The 22,353-nt window shown below is 42.7% G+C and overlaps 2 protein-coding genes across 3 annotated transcripts in view; both read left to right on the forward strand.

The window, feature by feature from the left end:
• The first annotated feature begins 2,837 nt into the window (after positions 1-2,837).
• Positions 2,838-18,305, forward strand: maea (macrophage erythroblast attacher, E3 ubiquitin ligase). Of its 2 annotated transcripts, XM_063190334.1 has the most exons (10): positions 2,838-3,074; positions 7,168-7,350; positions 7,530-7,733; positions 9,167-9,289; positions 9,937-10,013; positions 12,519-12,627; positions 13,586-13,627; positions 14,259-14,392; positions 14,723-14,918; positions 15,482-18,305. In XM_063190334.1, the coding sequence occupies exons 1-10, from the start codon at positions 3,006-3,008 to the stop codon at positions 15,575-15,577; spliced, it is 1,233 nt and encodes a 410-aa protein (XP_063046404.1). In that variant the 5' UTR covers positions 2,838-3,005; the 3' UTR covers positions 15,578-18,305. The 2 variants fall into 2 exon arrangements, with proteins under 2 accessions (XP_063046404.1, XP_063046405.1); XM_063190335.1 differs by lacking the exon at positions 13,586-13,627 and having other exon boundaries at positions 2,841-3,074.
• Positions 18,306-19,144: 839 nt separating this feature from the next.
• The window catches only part of uvssa (UV-stimulated scaffold protein A), a 38,981-nt gene continuing 35,772 nt past the window's right edge, over positions 19,145-22,353 (forward strand). The window contains exons 1-3 of the mRNA XM_063189553.1: positions 19,145-19,340; positions 19,844-19,953; positions 20,314-20,527. Of these exons, the coding sequence (XP_063045623.1) occupies positions 19,844-19,953; positions 20,314-20,527 (324 nt within the window). The 5' untranslated portion in view covers positions 19,145-19,340. The remainder of the gene's footprint in view (positions 19,341-19,843; positions 19,954-20,313; positions 20,528-22,353) is intronic.

The following is a 22,353-nucleotide window of genomic DNA, read 5'->3' on the forward strand; positions in this document are numbered from 1 at the left end:
AATGACAATTGAGCTTTTGCAAGATTTTGAAATATAATGCTGTTGTCAGTGATGTCATCATGACATATTACTTCCTGGTATGAGGCCACAAGCACAAGTGGAGGAAGCAAGGTTGCATATTGGAACACACCCCTTGTAAGAAACAGTTGGGAGTTGAGCGCACTTTCTAAAAATATACTTTCTCTTCTTGCTGTCACTGTATACTAATATAGCACTTGTACAGATTAATAATGTCAAAAAGTGTAAATATGTTTTGATTTTGTCAAATTTTGTCATTGTTATTGCATAGACAATTGAAGTGATTTTATTTTAATCACGTTAAATGGTTGTGGGGAACAGAATGAGTGTCTTGAGTTAAGCACATTATGAGGATATTTATGTCAAATCCTCAAGCCTTATACTGTACATGCAACCATACTTAATCCTACATGTAACTGAGGTGTTGGTATGCTGTCCGCCACTCGGGCTCGAACTCGCCACCTACCAGTCAATGCACCAGTTCGGCCATGGGAGGCAAAGCACGATACGGCTGAGCTAAAGGGCCAGTCCGATACGTTCCTCGCCACATTCACTGTTAGTCAGCCTCCGTTACATACGGCAAGATTATGTTTCAATTGGCCTCAGCAGGCACGTTTTGATTGCATTGGTGCTTTTATCCCATGGACTGTACAAGTGTAGTATTGTGACTGGCAGTACTGTTACAGTATTTTCCTACTGAGAGATTGTAGGAGGAAAAAGCACACGCAAAGAACAACGTGCCTACTATCCTTGTGATTTGTCAGTACACATTAAGGCTTCTTGATCATATTTTGTTTGAGTTTGCACCAAAGTTGGAGAAAACTGACTATTCTGTGCAATTGACCCCAAGTTTTTTTTCCCCTGCTGCAACCATAGATCAATCATCTCTCGATAGTTTCAAGCTCCAAACAGAAGTTCATTTGTTTGAAAAGAAGTTAATTTGCTTCTTTGGATCTACTGTTTGAGTAAATGGGCATGATAGTGAGAAAGCTTTGCTGCTTTTGCTAGGCATCAGGCATGCACACTTTGCCAGTTTGATGCATTCTGGTTAGAATGTTCTAACCACAATGCATCAAACTGTTGAAGTGTGCATATGTACTGCCTAGCAAAAGCAGCACTGCCTCATCACGAACGTGCCCATTGAAAGGGCCAGCCATGTGACTGCCCGAGGCTGGGGAGGGAGACAGACAATTGGGGACCGGGGGCCTCATGTACAAAGAAGACTTCCGTAGATTTCCTACTGAATCTTTGCGTATGTGAAAATATGAACTGAAAACAATACATTTGCACCTAAAGTGTATCAGTCCATGCATGAACAACGTTTCCATGCCGATTCAAGTGGCATGTCCAATTTCACATGAAATGTAGTACTCCTTAAACTTTTTCATGTGGAGTAGCTATTAGTACATCTGAAATTTTGCGTGAAAAGTTACTTAGGAGGTAGGGCTGCACAATTAATCGAAAAATAATCAAAATCGTGATAAAATAGTGAAATCGAACTCATGATTTTAATTGTGATTTAATCGTGGCAATAGTGACCTACTTTTGAGAGCGTCCTTGTAGCCAGAACATACTGAGAGGCTGGTGTTTCTGCCCAGAAATCTGTCCACATGCTATTTGCTATTTACATAATTATTACAATTCATTTTATTTTGCTCATCCCGTATGTAATTCATTCTTGGTTATACTTCATCTTGTTATAATTTTAAAAATCAGCAAAAATCAATAATCGTGATTAATAATCATGATTATGATTTTGACCAAAATAATCGTGATTATGATTTTTTCCATAATCGTGCAGCCCTATTAGGAAGCCTTTTTTTGCGTTACCATGTTCTGCACATGAGGCCCCTTATGAGTGATTACTCCTCAGTTCTGTCGAATTGATCTGTTTTTATCATGCATTGAAACATGTTCACTGTGCCAATGTCTAGGCCTACTGTTAAACAGGGCATATTAATAAAAAAAGACACATTGTCAGTACTTCTTTCAAATCTCAGAGCATACTGTAGGCTACAAGTTGGGTCTTTATCCTTCTTCACACTTTCATTTTTCTTTAAGTTTTTTTAATAGCAAACACATTTGGCATAGCAAAGTCATTAGGGAGGGACTTAAATGCAAAAAAATATCCTCAAATGTTCATTTTATGCAGAAATATCATGAATGGTATGATTTAAAAGGAAAGTGTGTTAATGCTTTACATTAATGTAAATGATTGCAAGTAGGCCTACTGACGCCCTCTGAATAATGGGTCATCTCATGTTGGGACCAAACCCATGGTGGAATTCGATGATATGGGAACATTTACTGCAGGTGAGCCTAGGTATAGCACTGGACCAGTAGGCTACTGACATTTCCCCTGCCTACCCCCAATATTTTTTACCCCAGTTAGGGCTTCACTCTTCTGTAGCTGATTGTGAGTGCGCTGGCTCAAATGCACAGATTATCTACTAGGCCTACTGTTTTATTGATCAGATTATCCCTAATCCCATTGATCAACAAGCTCTATTCGTCTATCTACATTTTGCCATGCTTGATTTTGCACTTGATCATATGATAGCATTGCTGACTTAATCTAGTAAAGGGTAGATGGGTGGTAACTACAGAAATCCTACTGTGTCATAAGATTCAAGAGCAAACATCTGTGGAAAAAGCAATATAGTGGGCCACCTTGCTCACGATCCTTCATACGCTGCTAGTACGGTGTATGGTTTGTTGGTGAATATCATACATTTTTAGTGGATTGTTAGTAATCTTTTTCCAAGTGTTGTGTATCTAGTTCATTGTTACTGCTCGTGCTTTTAATTTGGTACATTCCTACCGGAAACCGAGCCGTCAAATTACAGTCGAGTTGCTCACACAACCAGAACGCCACTGTATGGCACGGCCACAGACCACAACAGTCCACATACCTTCATAGATGTCTACGACTGCAAATTGCTATCTGCAGTCCGAATTTGGTTCTCCTCCTGTTGTTTCTGGTGGAAATGGCGGTGAATGAGACAGCTTCACAGTTATCGATGGCTTTGAAGGTTCAAGAATACCCAACTTTAAAGGTCTGTATTTCTCTGACAATGCAAGAGTATAAATCCTCCTTTTACCAGCTATGGTTGGTTCTACTCAGAACATGTCCCAAGACTGTCAAAATGTGTGGTTTTGGTTTGGGTGTATGAAAGTGTTAGCTTGCTAACTGTTACATTGAACGGTAAACTGTGGTTAGCTAAAATACTGCTCCCTCTCCCATCGTATGGCGTATTAGCTTTCACGGCGAGTGCTGCTAAGCACAACAAGGCAACGCGAACAGCAGCTAGTTCTAGTTAGTTTGTCAGCAAGCATATCTGGTATGTTGCGTGAGGCTGTTCTCATCTTACTTGATGTAGCTGCTAAAGATGTTCAGTGTAGAAATTGTGTTGGACAGCTACCCATCTGATATTCCAAAAGCTGCTCATTTCAAGACCACTAACTCAAGTAAACAACTGAGCGATCTAAGCATTAGCTTAGAGCTAGTGGTTACTAGTGCGCTAGCTGTTTTGGTAAGGTTGTCGACGTTGTCCCAGGCCAATGCAGTTTAGCGTTGATTACCTAACATGTCAGAAAGGAACCGTGTCTTATACGGTGCAACATGTCAACTGTCAAATGATGCGGTTAGGTTATTAAACTATGCCATAGCGTTGACATGTCATTTCACCAAAAATGTTCTGATGAATAACAATGACAGATTTAGCTTCCTGAAATTGGCAGACGTAAGCCCTTGACGTTAGCAATCACTTTACCATCAGCTAACCATGTTTTGTTGGAAAACATGAGCGATGAAATGGCCACTTCCCTTGGCAGTTGTCGTGCAAATGCTATCACGCAATATTTCGTACTTTTGAATAGGATATTGCAGTTGTTAAAGAATGATTGAATAAACCCAGACACGACCGTCGGATACAAATGTTGGCAAAGCTGCCTTCAGAAGCAAGCCAGCAGGATGATTGTCGTTCATAATGCCCTAATACTACATGGATTTTGCAGAGAGCTTGTCTACTCTGCTGCTTCACTTGGAGTGGGGAAAATGGAGAGATCATTTTGAGACACGAGTTTCTGGATTTAAATAACCTTTGACATTTCAAGATGGTGGAAAGACTACATTGCAAAACTCGTTACAAATGATTGAGTGCTACATGATTAACTACCGACCGATGGTTTTTGAGTGTGTTTAATCACAAGGCTGTTTGATGGATAGTTCTACGCGTTATATCATACGGTCACTGGTTGGGTTAGTACAGACAAGACACTCAGGCCTGCTACTACGGAGGAGGAGTGGGGGTTATAGCCTGTGGTTGACAGCTGCGTTTTCCTCTCATGCAAGAGAGCGATGCATTTCGCTACAACATAATCAGCTGAGCACAACATGCCTATGGCGATGCCGTTGTCACAAATGGGAAGCATCATCATCTTCTTCATCATTCTCATTCTCATCCTCCCCAGCCTTACCCTCCTCATCATCACTACCACCATCTGCTAGCCTAGCACTGCCAGCCAGACAGTGACAAGCCATGCAACCCTTGCTAATATTCAGTAAATCGTCTCAAACTGTTCCATAGAATCCGTCTCACCCATTAGAATGAACAAAAACATGGTCTTAGAGTTTTGTCTACCAATAGTTTAAAATGCTTAACAAGGGCAATGAGACTAGTCTGTGGACATGTCTGTGTGACTTCATCATTCCCTGTCCATCCCAGCATCGCTGCTGATGATGACTCATATATTCTGCCTCACAGCTGGTGCTCCTTGATCCCATGCTGCATATTGCTTTCCCATAATAAACCTGCATACTGGATCATGGGTTTGGCACAATTACCTAAAGTATGTCTATGTCTGCATGGGAAAGTAAGAAGTGTAATTTCAAATAATTTGTATGGCCAGTGCATGTAAAGAAATTGACAATAAAACCGACTTGAATTACACATGAATTTCAGTTCATGGCATGACGGGTTCGGGGTTTTTTTTGTATGGCAGTGTTCCTATAAGTGTGACCTACTACTTCTGGGAACAAAACTTGCTAAGCTCACGCATAAATAAAACCCCTCAAGTAACTTTGCACATACATTTTCAGATGTACTAATTGTCTTAGGTGCATGTGAACTAAATTTCTTGTGAAATCGGCGGACATACCACGTGCATCTGCATGAAAACCTCTTTATGCATGGACAGATACATTTGAAGTTTTAGGTGCAAATGTATCTTTTCCATATTTTCACTTGCGTGAAGATTCAGTACGGAAATCTGCAGAGGTCTTTGTACATGAGGCCCCTGGCCTTGTTAAACGATGAAGCAAAGCAGTGGCATTCAGCTTATCTAGTGATGATAGTGCATTTAGTAGGCCACTGTAATGTAGTTGGCTATCATTACAGGAGACTAGCCTACACTACATTGCATTACGTTACATTGCACTTCGCTGACACTTTTATCCAAAGTGACTTAGAGTTATTTACAGGGCGTTAGCTACAGTCTCTGGAGCAGTATGGGGTAAGGTGCATTGCTTAATGGCACTATCTGAGACATGGAGTGGAACATGGGATTCGAACCTGCAACCTTCTGATCTATAGCTCTTCTCCTTAACGACTAGGCCACAGCCCCTACAGTACGCTGTCTGCTTGCATGCCGTGTACTACCAAAATTACCAAAAAACGTCCGGTTTGCGATTAGGTGTGGCCCGGGAACGGGCACCAGCAACAGTCTCCACGGCACCATCTGTCACACTTTGCTGCTCATTCATGAAAATTCACCTGCTTGTTCAGCTGCCTCCTTCAAACGAACTCGCTGCTACTTAAGGAGGTTCTGTACAGTATTTTCCAAATCCGCATGGCATGGCATTTCATCGCCGCTCCCGTTTTGGGTTTACTATCCTCTATACCACACCGTACAGCTCCATGTCATCACTATGGACATAAAACCTTCCACTGCAGTCCACTTTTGTTGTTGTGCTTTTGTCTGCTTTTGTTCAGGCTCTGTATGCCTTTGTATATGTTCATTATACATTTTGTTTTGATGCTATGGTCTGTAAAGCCGGGTCTTTGAGTGTCTAGAAAAGCACTATACAAAACCTATGTATTATTTATTATTATTTTGTTTCTCAGTTAAGTGAACATGCATTGCACAACTGAAAGGTGTTTCGGATAATACTGTCTGCAGCAATAAGTAGTGGTGTAATGGTTAGGGAGTTGGAGATCACAGCGTTGTAGTAGGTTTAATCCCCACCTTTACCCCAATACCTTCCTCCCTCCATGGCTGAAGTGCCCTTGAGGAGGACACTATCGCCACACTGATCCAGGGACTGTAACCAATACCCTGTAATATCTGTCAGTCGTTTGGGATAAAAGCATCAACTTGGTGAAATGTAATGTAATAAGTGTCAGGGTTTTCCTCAGCATTTTACAGTTAAAGCGGCAGAAAATATAAAGACTGTTGGCCTATTTTGAAAACCACCAAAAATAGATGGATTAGGCGCTTTGGTGAAGCATTCAACATATTTCATATGAAATTGCACAATGTGGCCATTACAGAGATGGCATGTGGAACGATCTTATGTCTGGCTTTACCTCCACCACCACCTGGGGAAAAAACAGGAAACACAGAGTATTGCTTATAATGTACCGTATTCCTCAAATATTCAGGGGAGTATTCCAAGAACCTGGTTAAGTAGTCATCCAGGTTGAGCTAGTGGTAAATCATCTAATACAAGGGCCTGGAGTCCTTATTTTCTTAGCAAAATGACACCCGTGGGCTGTCTTTTAGCAGATGAACCACTTCATGCAGGTTGACTTAGTGAAAGTGAAAGCCTCATTGGGAAACTCCAACGCCCATTGTCATTGTGATAACACTCCACAGCACACAAGTGAACACTGCACACAACGAAATTGCATTTACGTCTCACCCGTGCAAGGGGGCAGCCCTCAATTGCCCCCCAAGGGAGCAGTGTGGCTGGATGGTACCATCCGGGGTACCTCAGTCATGGAGGAGGATGGGGGAGAGCACTGGTTGATTACTTTCTCCACCAACCTGGCGGATCGGGAGTCGAACCGGCAACCTTTGGGCTACAAGTCTGCCCTATCTAACTTAGCCAGGTTTATCACGTAACAATGTTCTTTGAATACTCCCCAGGTGCCGTATGAAACGTTGAATAAGCGTTTCCGCGCGGCTCAGAAGAACATCGACCGGGAGACGAGTCACGTGACCATGGTGGTGGCCGAGCTGGAGAAGACCCTTAACCACTTCCCCGTCGTCGACTCGGTGGTGTCACTGCTGGACGGGGTCGTGGAGAAGCTCAGCGCCCTCAAACGAAAGGTGTGTGTGTGTGGGTGTAAAAACGTACCTTATAATTTCCTTTTCGCCTTGTTGTCAGGATGTGGAGTCCCCCAGGCAGAAGATGAGAATGGCAAGCTGTACAAGAATCCGTTTTAGAAATGGAAAAAGAAAAATGTTTTTTGTTAAAATTCATCTAATTTCTACTTTGTGTTTGCCAGGCTGCAGAGTCCATCCAGGCTGAAGATGAGAGTGCCAAGCTGTGTAAGCGGCGCATTGAGCACCTGAAGGAGCACAGTAGTGACCAGTCAGCTGGCGTCAACGTGTGGAAGAAGAAGAGGATGGACCGCATGATGGTGGAACACCTGCTGCGCTGCGGATACTACAACACCGCCGTCAAGCTGGCACGCCAGAGCGGCATCGAGGTACACAGTTATACATTTTATATAATACGTGTATATTTATAATGACAATACATTATTATTAATACTGGTTCATGGATGCTTCAACAAACATGCTACATATTAATAATAATACATTAATTATACCTGCTGCGCTGCGGATACTACAACACCGCCGTCAAGCTCGCACGCCAGAGAGGCATCGAGGTACACAGTTATACATTTTATATAATACGTGTATATTTATAATGACAATACATTATTATTAATACTGGTTCATGGATGCTTCAACAAACATGCTACATATTAATAATAATACATTAATAACACCTGCTGCGGTGCGGATACTACAACACCGCCGTCAAGCTCGCACGCCAGAGTGGCATCGAGGTACACAGTTATATACATTTCATATAATACGTATATATTTATAATAACAATACATTATTATTATTACTGGTTGATGGTGGAACACCATGCTGTGTGGATGCTACAACACTGCCGATAAGCTTGCACGCCAGAGCGGCATCGAGGTACATAGTTAAATACATTTCATATAATATATATTAATAATAATGATAATACATTATTATTAATACTGGTTGACGGTGGAACACCTGTTGCGGTGCGGATACTACAACACCGCCGTCAAGCTCGCATGCCAGAGCAGCATCGAGATACATAAAGTAGTTATGAAGTGAAAAGTGAAAGCCCAACTGGGAAACTCCAACTCCCATTGTCATTGTGACACAGCACACAAGTGGACACTAGTGTTGCACCGATAAAGATACCAGTATCGGCCGGGGCCCCGATAACACACTAAAACGGTGGTATCGGTATCGGCCAGGTACCAACAGACAGGGCACCGATACCATTTACAGATGCTCGCATGACACTTGAACTCTGCCTTGATCTTAGTTAATTTATATCAGAGGTATTTAAAAAGTATAAAAAGTTCTACTGGATTCACTTTGTGCAGTATTAGTCTTTTCCTGTTTCTCAAGGGTAGGCAGCAGCCTGACAAAGCCATGATAGTAATGATGTTACATCCAAGTAGTAGCCTATGCAGTTCTTCATAGATACAGTATACTGTATATCAATTTTAAACAGAGTAGTATCGGTATCGGCCGATACTGCACAGTCGGGTATCGGTATCGGGTCCAAAAAATGGTATCGGTGCAACACAAGTGGACACTGCACACAACAAAATTGCATTTTTCCCTCATCCGTTCTGTGCCCCCTCTCTCCCTGGACCGGGACAACTTACCCCTTTGGGTGTATGTATTTGTTTGTGTGTGATTCACACTTATGCGTGAGATTCTTCCTCTCTGTGTGTTATCTGCATTACTGTCGAAGCTGAAAGTATGTGTGTCTCTGTTTTTGTCTGTGCGCGCGTCTGTGTGTGCCTGTGCGCGTGCGCGTGTGTGTGTGCCTGTGCGCGTGTGTGTGTGTGTCAGGACCTGGTGAACATTGAGATGTTCCTGACGGCCAAGGAAGTGGAGGAGTCTCTGGAGCGCCAGGAGACCGGCACCTGCCTGGCCTGGTGCCATGACAACAAGTCCAGACTTCGCAAGATGAAAGTATGTCGAGTTCACTTCCTAACAACGCTATGACTGTTAAACAGCTGACGTGACATGAAGAGTTTCATTGCAAAATGGCGTAGGCACCATTTTTGACTTGTGCATTTTATTATTGGAAATGACTGTTCAGAAGTCATATCATCTATGTGTGAATTCCTGCCATTCAAATATTTTGAGAAGATACTTTTTTAACCTATATAACGTGCATTTTGCAATGCAATGAAACGCCCAATGCAAACATGTCAATTTCCCGAAAGGTTCCAAAATGGCTATACACCATTTTGCAATGAAACTCTTCTTGTTTTATTCACTTTCAGTGGTTGTTTTTACCAGATGAGTGGGGGCAAAAGACAATGTATTTTCCTATTATCTTAATTGAACTAGCATGCCTGAAAGAGTTTTTTTCAACCCAGGACAGGAGGGAAGCTCAATGTGACATGGCTATGTTGTATAACTGTTACAGGAGAACTATGTGCATAATATCTGTTGCAGATCGTCTTGACCTTGGTAATGTACATGCATAGATCTGAAAATGTAATTATTTAAAACTCTGTGTGACTGCCATGTCTGCTCCTAAGATGGGCGTTGCCATTTGTAACTGTCATTCCTCGCCCTAAAATGGCCGTCATTTGTACCTGTCATTGCAGAGCTGTCTGGAGTTCAGTCTGAGGATTCAGGAGTTTATCGAGCTCATACGCCAGAACAAACGCATGGACGCTGTCAGGTAACGCATCATCTTCACCTTGGTGACGGGTTTACCTTGGGCATTATGGGATGTCTGTGTTGTCATAATGTTTAAAGCCGAGCTGCAAGACCTCAGTTTGCGTTAATACATGTTCATGAGGCTGTGCACAGGGCCGGATTAATGCACAGGCTAGATATGACTGCAGCCTAGTGGCTCCCAACTGCTAGGGGGCCCCCGATTGATCAGAAGTGAAGAATTGTTGAACTATGACATGGTACAATAGTGAAAAAAAATCATCTCTCATGTTGAGTAGAGTTGGTAGACATGTTATCCTTAATTCCTAGCACATAATTATGACACTGTCTATGTAACTTTGTCGTGAAATGTGCTTTCTGAGGACCCCCACAGCAACTTGTAGCCTAGGAGCCCCAGGCAATCTTAATCCAGGGTTCCCACGGGTCATGGAATTTCTGGAATATCATGGAATTTCATGAAAGTTTTTCCAGTCATGGAAAGTCATGGAATTCCACCATTTTGCATGCACAGTCATGGAATATCATGGAATTTTCTTAACAGTTGTGTAAAAGCAAAAACTTTTTTTGTTTAGTGTGTTTCTTACTGGTTATACTACAAAGCTTCGCCAGAGACGGTTTGGGTTCGTGCTGTAATGCAACATTCTAGAATGAAATGAGCCCACCTAAGTCTGGCAGTGGCTCGGCGTCATCTCGTCATTCACATCATTTTTTTACGGAAGTGGTCATGGAAATTCTGTTTTTTGGGTCTGGAAAGTCATGGAAAATCATGGAATTTTATATCTGAATTAGAGTGGGAACCCTGTTAATCCAGCCCTGGCTGTGTATGTGAGAAGAAGCTTCTTTCTTGGTATTCTTCTCTGATGTACATGCACAGTACGTCTAGCAGGGAAATATGGGGTGATCCGTGTGAAAAGGGAAAATGTGTATCACACTCTCTGAGAGACATGTGAGTCATTTAACATCTTTCGCTGCTGTCCTTTTGGAAATGTAACCGTTGTGTGAAAATGATTATCCCTATGGCCGTGACTAAATCTAAATCATTGTCCCTCACATCAGAAAGTGTAAAGACGGCATACACGGAACATTTCACTCATCATTTGTACTGATGATCTGCCTACCTAAAAATGCATGCATAAAGCTGTGGTCACCGTACAAAACTGAACTTTATTACTGCTTTTCTGGACTTTGCTAATCACAGAGCTGCATTTGCTTCCAGAGTCATTTCACACAAACTCAAACACAGATTTCAATAAAACTTGCCTTTTTAGTGGCAAGCAAGAACACCAGAACTGCACTTGCAAGAATCTAACTCAAATATTAAAGGAGAAACAAGAAAGAAAGTCTGAGTTAAGAGGCTACTAGGACACTATACATTCATCCTTGATTGTCAGTCCATTTAAGTCTCAAAGCTCTTTTCTGGTTCTACAAATTGCAAAAACGAGGAACACAACTTATCGGAGTATGAAAAATTAGATAATAAAATATTTAAAAATTTAATAGCGGAAAAGCTATATTTTTTAAACTGGCCAATATCTTGTCTGTCAGGCTGCCATCATGTTTTAGCATATGTGTCGCATGCTAGTATATTCAGCGTATTGGTGCGACGCCTTTTGAAGTTAAGGTGTGCTCCTCAACGCAACGGTAAATCGCTTTCATGCATTTTTGACACAGTTTTCCCACCATGTTGGCGATATTCTTTTGCCACAGCGCATTTCTGTTGCTGAACGCAAATATGCTTTGCTGTGCCCTAACCCAGCCCATCCCTAAAGCTAACCTCTCTCAGTAAAGCAATGTTGATGCTGCTTTACTTTTGCCAAGAACAGTGACAGTTGGCGAATTTCTAGCTAAATTGTGCCCAAACCAAAACCTTCCCTAAACCTAACCTGTCACAGGGCGTTGTGGAGCACTCCTTAACTTGCACAGGCGTATTGGACACACACACACGATAGTCGGTTCAAATCATCTTGTCAGCTATACGCAATGCAGGATGACATGTTCCTGTTGTCTGCCCCTTGTTGAAGTCCAATAATATTCGAGATTTATTTCCTGCTTTCTCTCTAGAGCTCAACACTTATGTGTGAGATTCTTCCTCTCTGTGTGTTATCAGCATTAATGTCGAAAGTGTGTGTGTGTGTGTGTCTGTGTCTGTCTCTCTGTGTCTCTGTGTTTCTGTGTGTGTTTCTACTCTGTGTCGTGTGTTTGCACGTGCACCAGATAGAGATTATGCTCTGTTTATGTGCGTACTGTTCTCTGCATTGCTGTCAAAGTTGCACTGTTGCGTGTGCTGTTATCTTCATTTCTGTTGAAGCTAAGCTCTTTGGTGTGCGTGTGTGTGTGCGTGCGTTCTTGCCTGTGTGTGTGTGTGTGTGTGTGTGTGTGTGTGTGTGTGTGTGTGTGTGTGTGTGTGTGTGTGTGTGTGTGTGTGTGTGTGTGTGTGTGTGTGTGTGTGTGTGTGCGTGTGCGTGTGCGTGTGCGTGTGCGTGTGCGTGTGCGCTGTTATCTACATTAGGCACGCGCGGAAGCATTTCAGTCAGGCAGAAGGAGGGCAGCTAGATGAGGTCCGTCAGGTGATGGGGATGCTGGCCTTCCCCTCCGACACGCACATCTCTCCTTATAAGGTAAGGCCATGCCATTGGTTGGATCAGAAGCATGGTTGATGTATTTTATTTTAAAGATTTTTTTATGAAGGTGTTAAACAACATCTTGCATTAATCTTGACTACACATTATACATAATGAATTGGCAGAAATGAATAAGCAGAAAAGAAGTTAGTTGCTTACTACACAACATGCCTTGTATGAACGAGTCTTGACTGAAAATCTTTAGTTATTACTTTTACTGCTAAGCGTGTTTGACATGTGTAGATGGCTAATGTCTGCCCATAGAGGTAGAACATTAGACTAGAGGTGACACAGCAATTAGCGACAGCACTGGGAGATGCCACATGCAGCCTCCCATCTTGTGTAGATAGTGTAAGTGCCTTCAGTCAATGCAAATCAATGGAGAACGCGCCCACCTCTGACAAAAAATGGACTTAAACTGGTCTTTGATTAATGGGTTACTTCATATTCACACAGATTCGAAATGTCAGGCTTAATATCTAGTCACATCATATGAGTCGATAAAATGCATTTAAAAATCAAATTATATTATGTAGATATTTAGCAACACACTTCAACTATTGTCCTTGCATAGTGTGTTGATGGACATTTTCACATCATTAAAGGTACACTGTGTAAGATTTTTTTTAGTTGTTTATTTCCAGAATTCATGCTACCCATTCACTATGAATACTTACCACCACCACCATCAAATTCTAAGTATTCATTATGACTGGGATAATTGCAATTTTCATACATGGAAAGGGAAGTCTTCTCCATGGTCTGCCATTTTGAATTTCCAGAAACATACATTTTTAGCTGCAAAAAGACTGTACTTGGCAATTTGGCAATAGACAACCCAGTGTCATTGAGCAGCATAGTTGCAGTACCGTTTTTGACCAATTCCTGCACAGTGTACCTTTAAGCCATTTTTGACAGAGGTGAGCCTCCTTCTGCATTCATTTCCATTTCTCAGGTCTACCTCCAAAAAATGGCTGCCACGGATTGCTGTGAAAAGGTGGGCGGGGTCACCTCTAGTCTAATGTTCTACCTCTATGTGTCTGCCACATTCATATCGCTCGGCCAGTAATGCTGATGTTGATATGTTCCTGTTGTGAGCCGCCTTCAGGATGTAGTTGTCAGTAATAATAATACTTTTTATTTGCAATGCACTTTCCTTCTGCATTTGTGCAAGTGAAGAGCTTAGTTGACTTTGTATTGCATTGCATTGCAAAATGCTTTTATATACGTTTAAAAAGTGTGCTCTCAGAATATTTGAATGGAAAGAATTTAGACATAGATGAAAGGACGTCTGATTAGTCATTTCCAATAATGAAATGCAAAAGTCAAAAATTGGTGTTTAGGTAATTTTGCAACAAAGCTTCTCAAGTGCAGCCTGGCGACGCCATCCTATGTACTATATTGTAACAGTCATGCCAAAAGAGCACAATATGAGTTTTAATTTGAATTCGGAACTCCAATGAATTTAAATGGCAGAGTAAGATCAGATGATCTCCCTCCATCCATGGAGATGGCTTCCTCTTAGCTTTCGCCAGACTGTTTGACGGAGTCAACAGTCGGCGCTCGCCCAGGCTAAGTCAAGTGTACTTGACAAATAAAGCTGATTTGGATCTCCGCTTGATTTTCAGGATCTTCTGGATCCTGCGCGCTGGAAGATGCTGATCCAGCAGTTCCGCTACGATAACTACCGGCTACACCAGCTGGGGAACAACTCTGTCTTCACCATCACTCTACAGGCCGGCCTCTCCGCCATCAAAACCCCGTATCTTTTATCTCATGCTCTTAACAGCGGACAGCAACTGCATTCTTGTGCTCCTGAATATGAAAATATACTGTATATACTGGATTATTTTGTGTNTGTGTGTGTGTGCGTGCGTGCGTGCGTGTGCGCGTGCGTGCGTGTGCGCGTGCGTGCGTGTGCGCGTGCATGCGTCCTTATAGTACGATGTTTGCTGCTGGTTTTCCTTAATTCCTCTGGTACCAGGCAGTGCTATAAAGAGTATTACATGATAGGACTAGTTTATATTCTATATTGTTTACGTATAAGTACTATATTGGCTGCTGGTTTTTCCTTAACTCCTGTGGCCCCCAGGCAGTGTTATAAGGAGGACGGTACCTCAAAGAACCCGGACTGCCCGGTGTGCAGCAAGTCCCTGAACAAGCTGGCCCAGCCCCTGCCCATGGCCCACTGTGCCAACTCACGCCTCGTCTGCAAGATCTCCGGCGAGGTGATGAACGAGAACAACCCCCCCATGATGCTGCCCAATGGATATGTGTACGGATACAACGTGAGTAGAGTACATGCAGGCATACGCACACGCACACACACACACACACACTCTCACACACACACACACACACACACACACACACACACACACACACACACACACACACACACACACACACACACACACACACACACACACACACACCATATGCTGCCCAATGGATACATCTACAGATTCAACGTGAGTACACGCATGTGCGCACATATAGGCGCACACACAAACACTGCTCCCCACCTGATGTGTATACAGGTAGAATGTGAGTACACACCCACGTGCGCACATCTGTGGGGACACACCTACAAACACAATGCTGTCCTCCAATCCCATGGATACGTATGGATACAACATGAGTCTGCGGACACACGCACACGATGCTGCCCCAAGGATACATCTACGGATACAAGGCCAGTCAGCAAACACACACACACACACACACACACACACACACACACACACACACACACACACACACACACACACACACACTGTTGTTGCTATATTTATTATCATTAATAACATTATTATTATTCTGTCTTTGTTCCCCTGCCTCCCTCCCTCAGTCCCTCCTGTCTATCCGCCAAGATGAGAAGGTGATCTGCCCCAGAACCAAAGACGTCTTCAGCTTCTCCCAGGCTGAGAAGGTCTACATCATGTAACGCAGAGGGAGAGCCGTCTACTCTGGAGTCAGTGGCGAAAGCAAAACAACAGGCATCAGAGACGGAAAAGCAGCATTATCATCACCGTTACATATATAATCCAGTCAAGGGCTTGACAAATACAAAGGCCTCTCTCTGTTGTGAGTGACGGAGGCCCCAAGCACCGGACTATGCGCTCCTGTGTGTGCACTGCACTGCGTTGGCCTGACTGACAGAGTTATAAGGAAAAGGGGGACTGGTGACTGAGTGCGACTGCAAATTGTTAGGGGATGCACAGCAGTTTTGTTTTGAAAAGAAAAGAAAGAAAGAAAGAGAGAGACATAGAGAGCAAAAAAGAGAGAAAGAAACTTGCTCTTCTTGAAATAATCTTTCTGTAAACGAAGAAAGACAAACTTGCTCCTGAATAATCTTCCATTGTTTTACTTAATTGTGGTGTAGAGAAAAATAAAAAAAAACGGGATTCAGGTTTGAATTCCAGAGATGTTTGTCATAGATGGTTTTTTATCCAGCAGGAATTACAATAAAGAACTAAACTGGGGGGTTGTTTCTCGACAGTGTCGTTGCTAACCAAGTTAGCAACTTACCTGGACCCCATTTCTCGAAAGCATTGTTGCTAACCAGTTAGCGACTTACTAGGTTTCCAATGGGAAATTGCATTGCAACCAAGTAAGTTGCTAACTTGGTTAACAATGATGTTGTCGAGAAACGCACTCCTGGTTGCGATGCAACTTCTCATTGGCCACCTACTAAGTTTCTAACTGGTTAGCAGCGATGCTTTTGAGAAACGAGGGCCAGCTATAGGAGTCTCTGTTATGAGGTGCACCTAAGCACGCTGCGTTTTGGTGTCCGCCGCAATTAGTTTGTGTTTGAAGTCTGTGATTATAAAATCCTGCAGGGGTTTGTCAGTATTTAAAAAGAAAAGCAAAACGAAACAAAAACAAGTATACAGTGACTACCGTTTGGTGTGTCAGATAGGCTAGCACAACGACAAAAAAATGGTCTGGAAAAAAAAAGACTGCCAAAACATTTTAAGAATTATCACGATTTTGTAATGAGTTTCTGGGCTGTCATTGGTTTGATTATATTGAGGCATCTAAATGGCCAAATACACTGGCTTTTGTTTTGTGTTGCATCTCCAGCCTGCTCCTGACATATACTAGGGTAGTCACTTATGTGTTTGTTTCTGTTTTGTTGTTTTTTGTTTGTTTTATTTGGGCTTTTGATGGAAAGGGGATAGGGTTGTTATTGGACCACAGCGTACTGTGTTTGAAACAAATAATTAGTTTGTCAATATATGTAAAAGGGGTTGATCCAATTCCATGCAAGTGTACTCCAATGCGTCATGTTAAAAGAGATGTATGCAATGTCTTTATTAGTCTAGGGCACAGCAACAACCTGTGGTTCACCCGAGATCCCTCTGTGTACACGTAACATGCCGACAACACCTTTGAGGAAACCACCAGCTTTGACTGTGACATCAAGCGGTTTGTCAAGGTGCCGTGTGTCACTCTGTTACCGTACAGAGCATCAACGTACAGGGGGTGTCAAAAACATGTATACACAACCTCAATCATTGTAAATTTGATGGTGTTTTTAAAATTCATGTACAAACCACCTACTTTTGAAGTGTAATAGAATCCAAAGACATGTTATTGTTTTTAATCACCAGTTTTCAAATTTCAGTTTTCCAACTGACATCTATTCTGGTCCAGGCAGTATGACGAGGTGAATCACACGCAATTCTCGTGGTACTTTTGTTCAGTCACTTTCAATGATTGCATTCACTTTCCTTCACTCTTGCAGAGTTCATTACATTACATGACATGGCATTACACGTAGCTGACGCTTTTATCCAAAGTAACTTACAGTTAATATTTGACAGGGTGTTTGATACAGTGCCTGGAGCAATGTGAGGTTCAGTGCTTTTTGCCGAAGAGCAGTTCAGCCATGGATGGTGGTGTAGGGAGAGGTCAGATGGGATTCGAACCTACAGCCCTGAGATTGAAAGACCACCTCCCTGGTAACCGTTAGGCCATGGTTGGAGACTTAAGATATCAATTTGAAAATAGCTGGTGACAAAACAATGAAATGATTTCTGTTGCATTTTGAAAACTACTTGAATTTTTAACAAACGCCAACTTAACAGTGATTTAAAGTGTGTGTGCATTTTTGGAACACCCTCTACCCTGTACACACCCAAAGATGGAGTATGTAATTTTAGTCATTTATTATCCAAATGTATGCTGTCCATTCACAAATGTTGATCTTTTCGTGAATATTTACTAAGTTATAAACTAATAATTACTGGTCTGGTCTGACCAAAATAGAGTGTTTTGCCGTTGAATAATAATAATCTGTTCAAAATGGCAGACATGGAGAACATCCAACTTTTTTGTATGAAAATGTTCAAGTTATAATGAATACTTACAAATTGATCGTGGCGGTTAATATTCATGAAAACGATAACATTGAATGGGCAGCATAAGTTATTGAAATAAACAAAACAAAAAAAGTGCATACTCTACCTTTAACATGACTTTGCAGACCGCCTTGTTGGTTTGTTTTCATCCACATTCAAGATCTTAGTGTAACATGTTGATATTTTATTTTTCTCCCCTTGAGCGATTAAGTTTTTGAAACTGCGGGTGGGCAGTGTCATGCATGTTTTTACTAATGGGGTGTAAAAAGAAATTAATTTGCTAATAAAGGTTTGTTAAATAAACTAAAATGTTGTCTTTCATTGTTACTAACTGTTTATCTTCATCGCTGTTATCCATCACTAACTATTAACATCATCATGAAGTCATACATGCACCATGTCCCATAAGTTCACCCTACTCAGCAACATGATCGATTCCCCCCCATATTCATTGTCAAACAACGTCCTCTAGTGGAATATCATGAGCTCTAGATTAATCTGATTGACCAGGACACTCACTCTTGATCTTGTTGTTCACACTTGCTCATCATGATGTTTTATGGACAACACCTGTTCTTAACTGACATAATCTATTGATTGAATGGCTTGAGAAGTATCTTTTTTTTATTTTGTTATTTTTTATTTTTTTAAATAGGCCCACTAGGCCTACTCCCTCCGCAGACTCATACCACTGTGTAACTACAATATCAATACAGATAGGCCTACGGACCTTCCTGAGCATGATGTTCCTTCCCATCTTCGGATGTACTAATATGATATTTCTTCGCGATGAAAATGTTAAAAGTGTTTGTGTATACATGGCCAAACCCAGAAAATCATACAGCACGTCACTTTCGCAGCACAAAGAAGTTAGCTTTTTTTGAATCAATAACTTTTATTTTGGTATAGTATTAAATTACCGGAAGTTGATAGTATCGACGTTCCGTTGTCTTGCAGCTGATTCTGGCAAAGCAGCGAAGTGCCGCTGGGCAGGGGGGAATCGTACCTCGAGAATTATTCTGACCTTACACCTCTCCAAATTCAGCACAGCCGATGTGTCTTTTTTTGTTTAAAAATCTAGTTTTTAGTCTGGCGGTCTTCCTTTCCGACACTAGTCGCCTACATCTTCCAGGGACGAAGGCTTCTCTGGGAAGTGGGAGAGAAAGGTACTCTATCCACAGACCTTTTAGACTTCATTGAAGAATCTGTGATAGCTCTTCCTTATGTGTTTTTGATAGCAAATACAGCATAAATACACGAAATGTATAGTTGTGTAACATTAGTAATTGGGGCAGGTCACATGGTCTAATTACTTGACTTTTGTTATACACGGCAGACTGCGAGGTAAAAAGTAAACAATAACAAATGCCTCTAAAGATGCATGCACTTAGCCTGCCGACACACCTCAGTTACTATAGGACTTTACACACACATTCTCGTTGTGGTGTGTGACCAGGAGGAATACGATAGATTAGATACTGGTGGTTATTGTATCATAAATATGGAAGTAAAGTGAGTCCTGCTGTGTCGTTCACAAACATGGTCCACCCCCTTTCTGAAACTGCTCAATGATATGACCAGCTCTCATTGACTGTAGCATCTGTCATATTCACTCTCACTGGACCAGCGCTCATTCATTTACATGTAGTTGTAACTTGTTAGACTATGAAGTGAGGTTTGGATAGTCTCTATGTAGTGAGTTGAGGTACATGTTGGGCTAGGGTTTAAAATACTACTACTTAGACTCATTTTGATGTGAAGTCTGCTGTAGCCTACATCAGAGGCTCCATCACAATGCGATGTGCATACCAGTATGCAAAAAGTCCTATTTGTTCTGCCCCCAACAGATGGACTCTGAAAAAAGGGACAGACTATCTGAGCTTGTGGAGGAGCTGACCACCTCTGGGGAGCCATCTCTGAATGCAGACAAGATGAAGGAGGTGAAGAAGATCTGCAAGTGAGTCTATGTGGTGATCTCCAAGTCATTTCCCTGTGCAACAGTTTGTTATGCACAAGCTGAGAACCAATAACTTGAGTATAAGTTCTGGCATATACAGTACTGTCGAATACCTTTTCTGCTGTATTCATGACACAGCTGTGTGTGTGTGTGTGAAAGATTTGTGTGTGAAAGATTTCTCTCTGCAGATCATCCAGCCAGTATATAGAGAAGCTGTACAACCTGATCATGATGCAACTGTGTGTGTGTGTGTCCTGCAGGTCGTCCACTCAGTACATCGAGCAGCTGTACCACCTGATCATAACGCAGCTGTGTGTGCGTGTGTGTGTGTGTGTGTCTGTGTGTGTGTGTGTCCTGCAGGTCGTCCACTCAGTACATCGAGCAGCTGTACCACCTGATCATGACGCAGCTGAACCAGGAGCACGCCGAGATCCGCCTCTCCGCGTTCCACATGGTGGCCGAGCTCTTCAGCCGATCACATGACTTCCGCCTGCTCATCGTCGCCAACATGCAGGAGTTCCTGGAGCTCACCGTGGAGACGGACTCCGACAACCCCCTGCCCCCTCCCAAAGAGGTGTGTTATTATACTATAACAACCCCCTGCCCCCTCCCAAAGAGACATGTTATTACACTATAACAGCCCCCTGCCCCCTCCCAAAGAGGTGTGTTATTACACTATAACAACCCCCTGCCCCCTCCCAAAGAGGTACGTTATTACACTTTATTATATGGTTGTGACGTCATCTGTCGAATGCTCCATTCATTTCAACGGGGCTCCCCAACGTTCGGACGTCTGTTATTTTTCGATAACGGACGGGTTGGTCTATAACAGACCGCTGTCAATGGCAACAAGACTTTTCACTGCTAAAGCGACTTTTCAACAAGACTCTAATCAGCTGCTGTGATAGACAGCACCCGTCCTGGCTACCGCTGTCAATGGCAACAAGACGTTCACTGCTAAAGCCACTGGCTTGTATACAAGTCAGTGGCTAAAGCGAATGTTTCATATCACTCCGCAGGGGGTCCGGTCTTCTGTCACTCTAATCAGCTGCTGTGATAGACAACACCTGTTGTCCTGGCTACCTAGCTGTTGCCTAGCGGTGTTCCACAACGGCACTGTTTTGTTTTGCGCAGCAACAATCTTAACATTAAATAGGTCTAAAGAAATGTCCCCGCCATGTGTCAATCATTGGATATCCATATAATAAGCGGGTTAACTTTCGGCGAGTCGGTCGCTTTGTGGAATAGCAGCACTTCAGAGAGAACAAGACCCCTCCGCTCCGCGTCGGGGTCTAAAGATTCTCTCTGTCGTGCTGCTATTCCACGGTAGCGACCTTCTCGCCGAACGTTAACCCTTACATAACAACCCCCTGCCCCCTCCCAAAGAGGTGCAGTCAGGGCCGCTAAATGATTATTTTTTAATATCATTATGCTATAACAACCCCCTGCCCCCTCCCAAAGAGGTGTGTTATACAATATGAACCCTCTGTCCCCTCCCAAAGAGGTACGTTATTGCACTTTATTATATGGTGTGACGTCATCGGTCGAATGCTCCATTCATTTCAACGGGGCTCCCCAACGTTCGCACGTCTGTTATTTTTCGATAACGGACGGGTTGGTCTATAACAGACCGCTGTCAATGGCAACAAGCCTTTTCACTGCTAAAGCGACTTTTCAACAAGACTCTAATCAGCTGCTGTGATAGACAACACCTGTTGCCTAGCGGTGTTCCACAACGGCACTGTTTTGTTTTGCGCAGCAACAATCTTTTGACATTAAAAACTATAATAGACTTACCATTGAATAGGCCTAAAGAAATGTCCCCGCCATGTGTGAATCATTTAAGTATATCCATATAATAAGCGGGTTAACTTTCGGCGAGTCGGTCGCTTTGTGGAATAGCAGCACTTCAGAGAGAACAAGACCCCTCCGCTCCGCGTCGGGGTCTAAAGATTCTCTCTGTCGTGCTGCTATTCCACGGTAGCGACCTTCTCGCCGAACGTTAACCCTTACATAACAACCCCCTGCCCCCTCCCAAAGAGACATGTTATTACACTATAACAACCCCCTGCCCCCTCCCAAAGAGACATGTTATTACACTATAACAACCCCCTGCCACCTCCCAAAGAGGTGCAGTCAGGGCCGCTAAATTATTATTTTTTAATATTATTATGCTATAACAGCCCCCTGCCCCCTCCCAAAAGAGGTGTGTTATTATACTATAACAACCCCCGGCCCCCTCCCAAAGAGGTGTGTTATACAATATTCACCCCCTGTCCCCTCCCAAAGAGGTGTGTTATACAATAACACCCCCCCGCCCCCTCCCAAAGAGGTGTGTTATAAAGCACACCTGGGAAACTCCCATTCGCATTGTGACACAGCACTCCACTGCTGACAGTC

Source organism: Engraulis encrasicolus, chromosome 23 (assembly GCF_034702125.1).
Source record: "Engraulis encrasicolus isolate BLACKSEA-1 chromosome 23, IST_EnEncr_1.0, whole genome shotgun sequence".
Taxonomy (NCBI): Eukaryota; Metazoa; Chordata; class Actinopteri; order Clupeiformes; family Engraulidae; genus Engraulis; species Engraulis encrasicolus.

What these genes read in the sequence shown, in the direction of transcription:
- maea (XM_063190334.1), top strand. Translation starts at nt 3,006, where the DNA reads ATGGCGGTGAATGAGACAGCTTCACAGTTATCGATGGCTTTGAAGGTT. An exon ending in CACGCCAGAGCGGCATCGAG is followed by an intron (nt 7,734 to 9,166) that starts GTACACAGTTAT and finishes TGTGTGTGTCAG; the next exon opens with GACCTGGTGAACATTGAGAT. An exon ending in CTCTCCGCCATCAAAACCCC is followed by an intron (nt 14,393 to 14,722) that starts GTATCTTTTATC and finishes TGTGGCCCCCAG; the next exon opens with GCAGTGTTATAAGGAGGACG.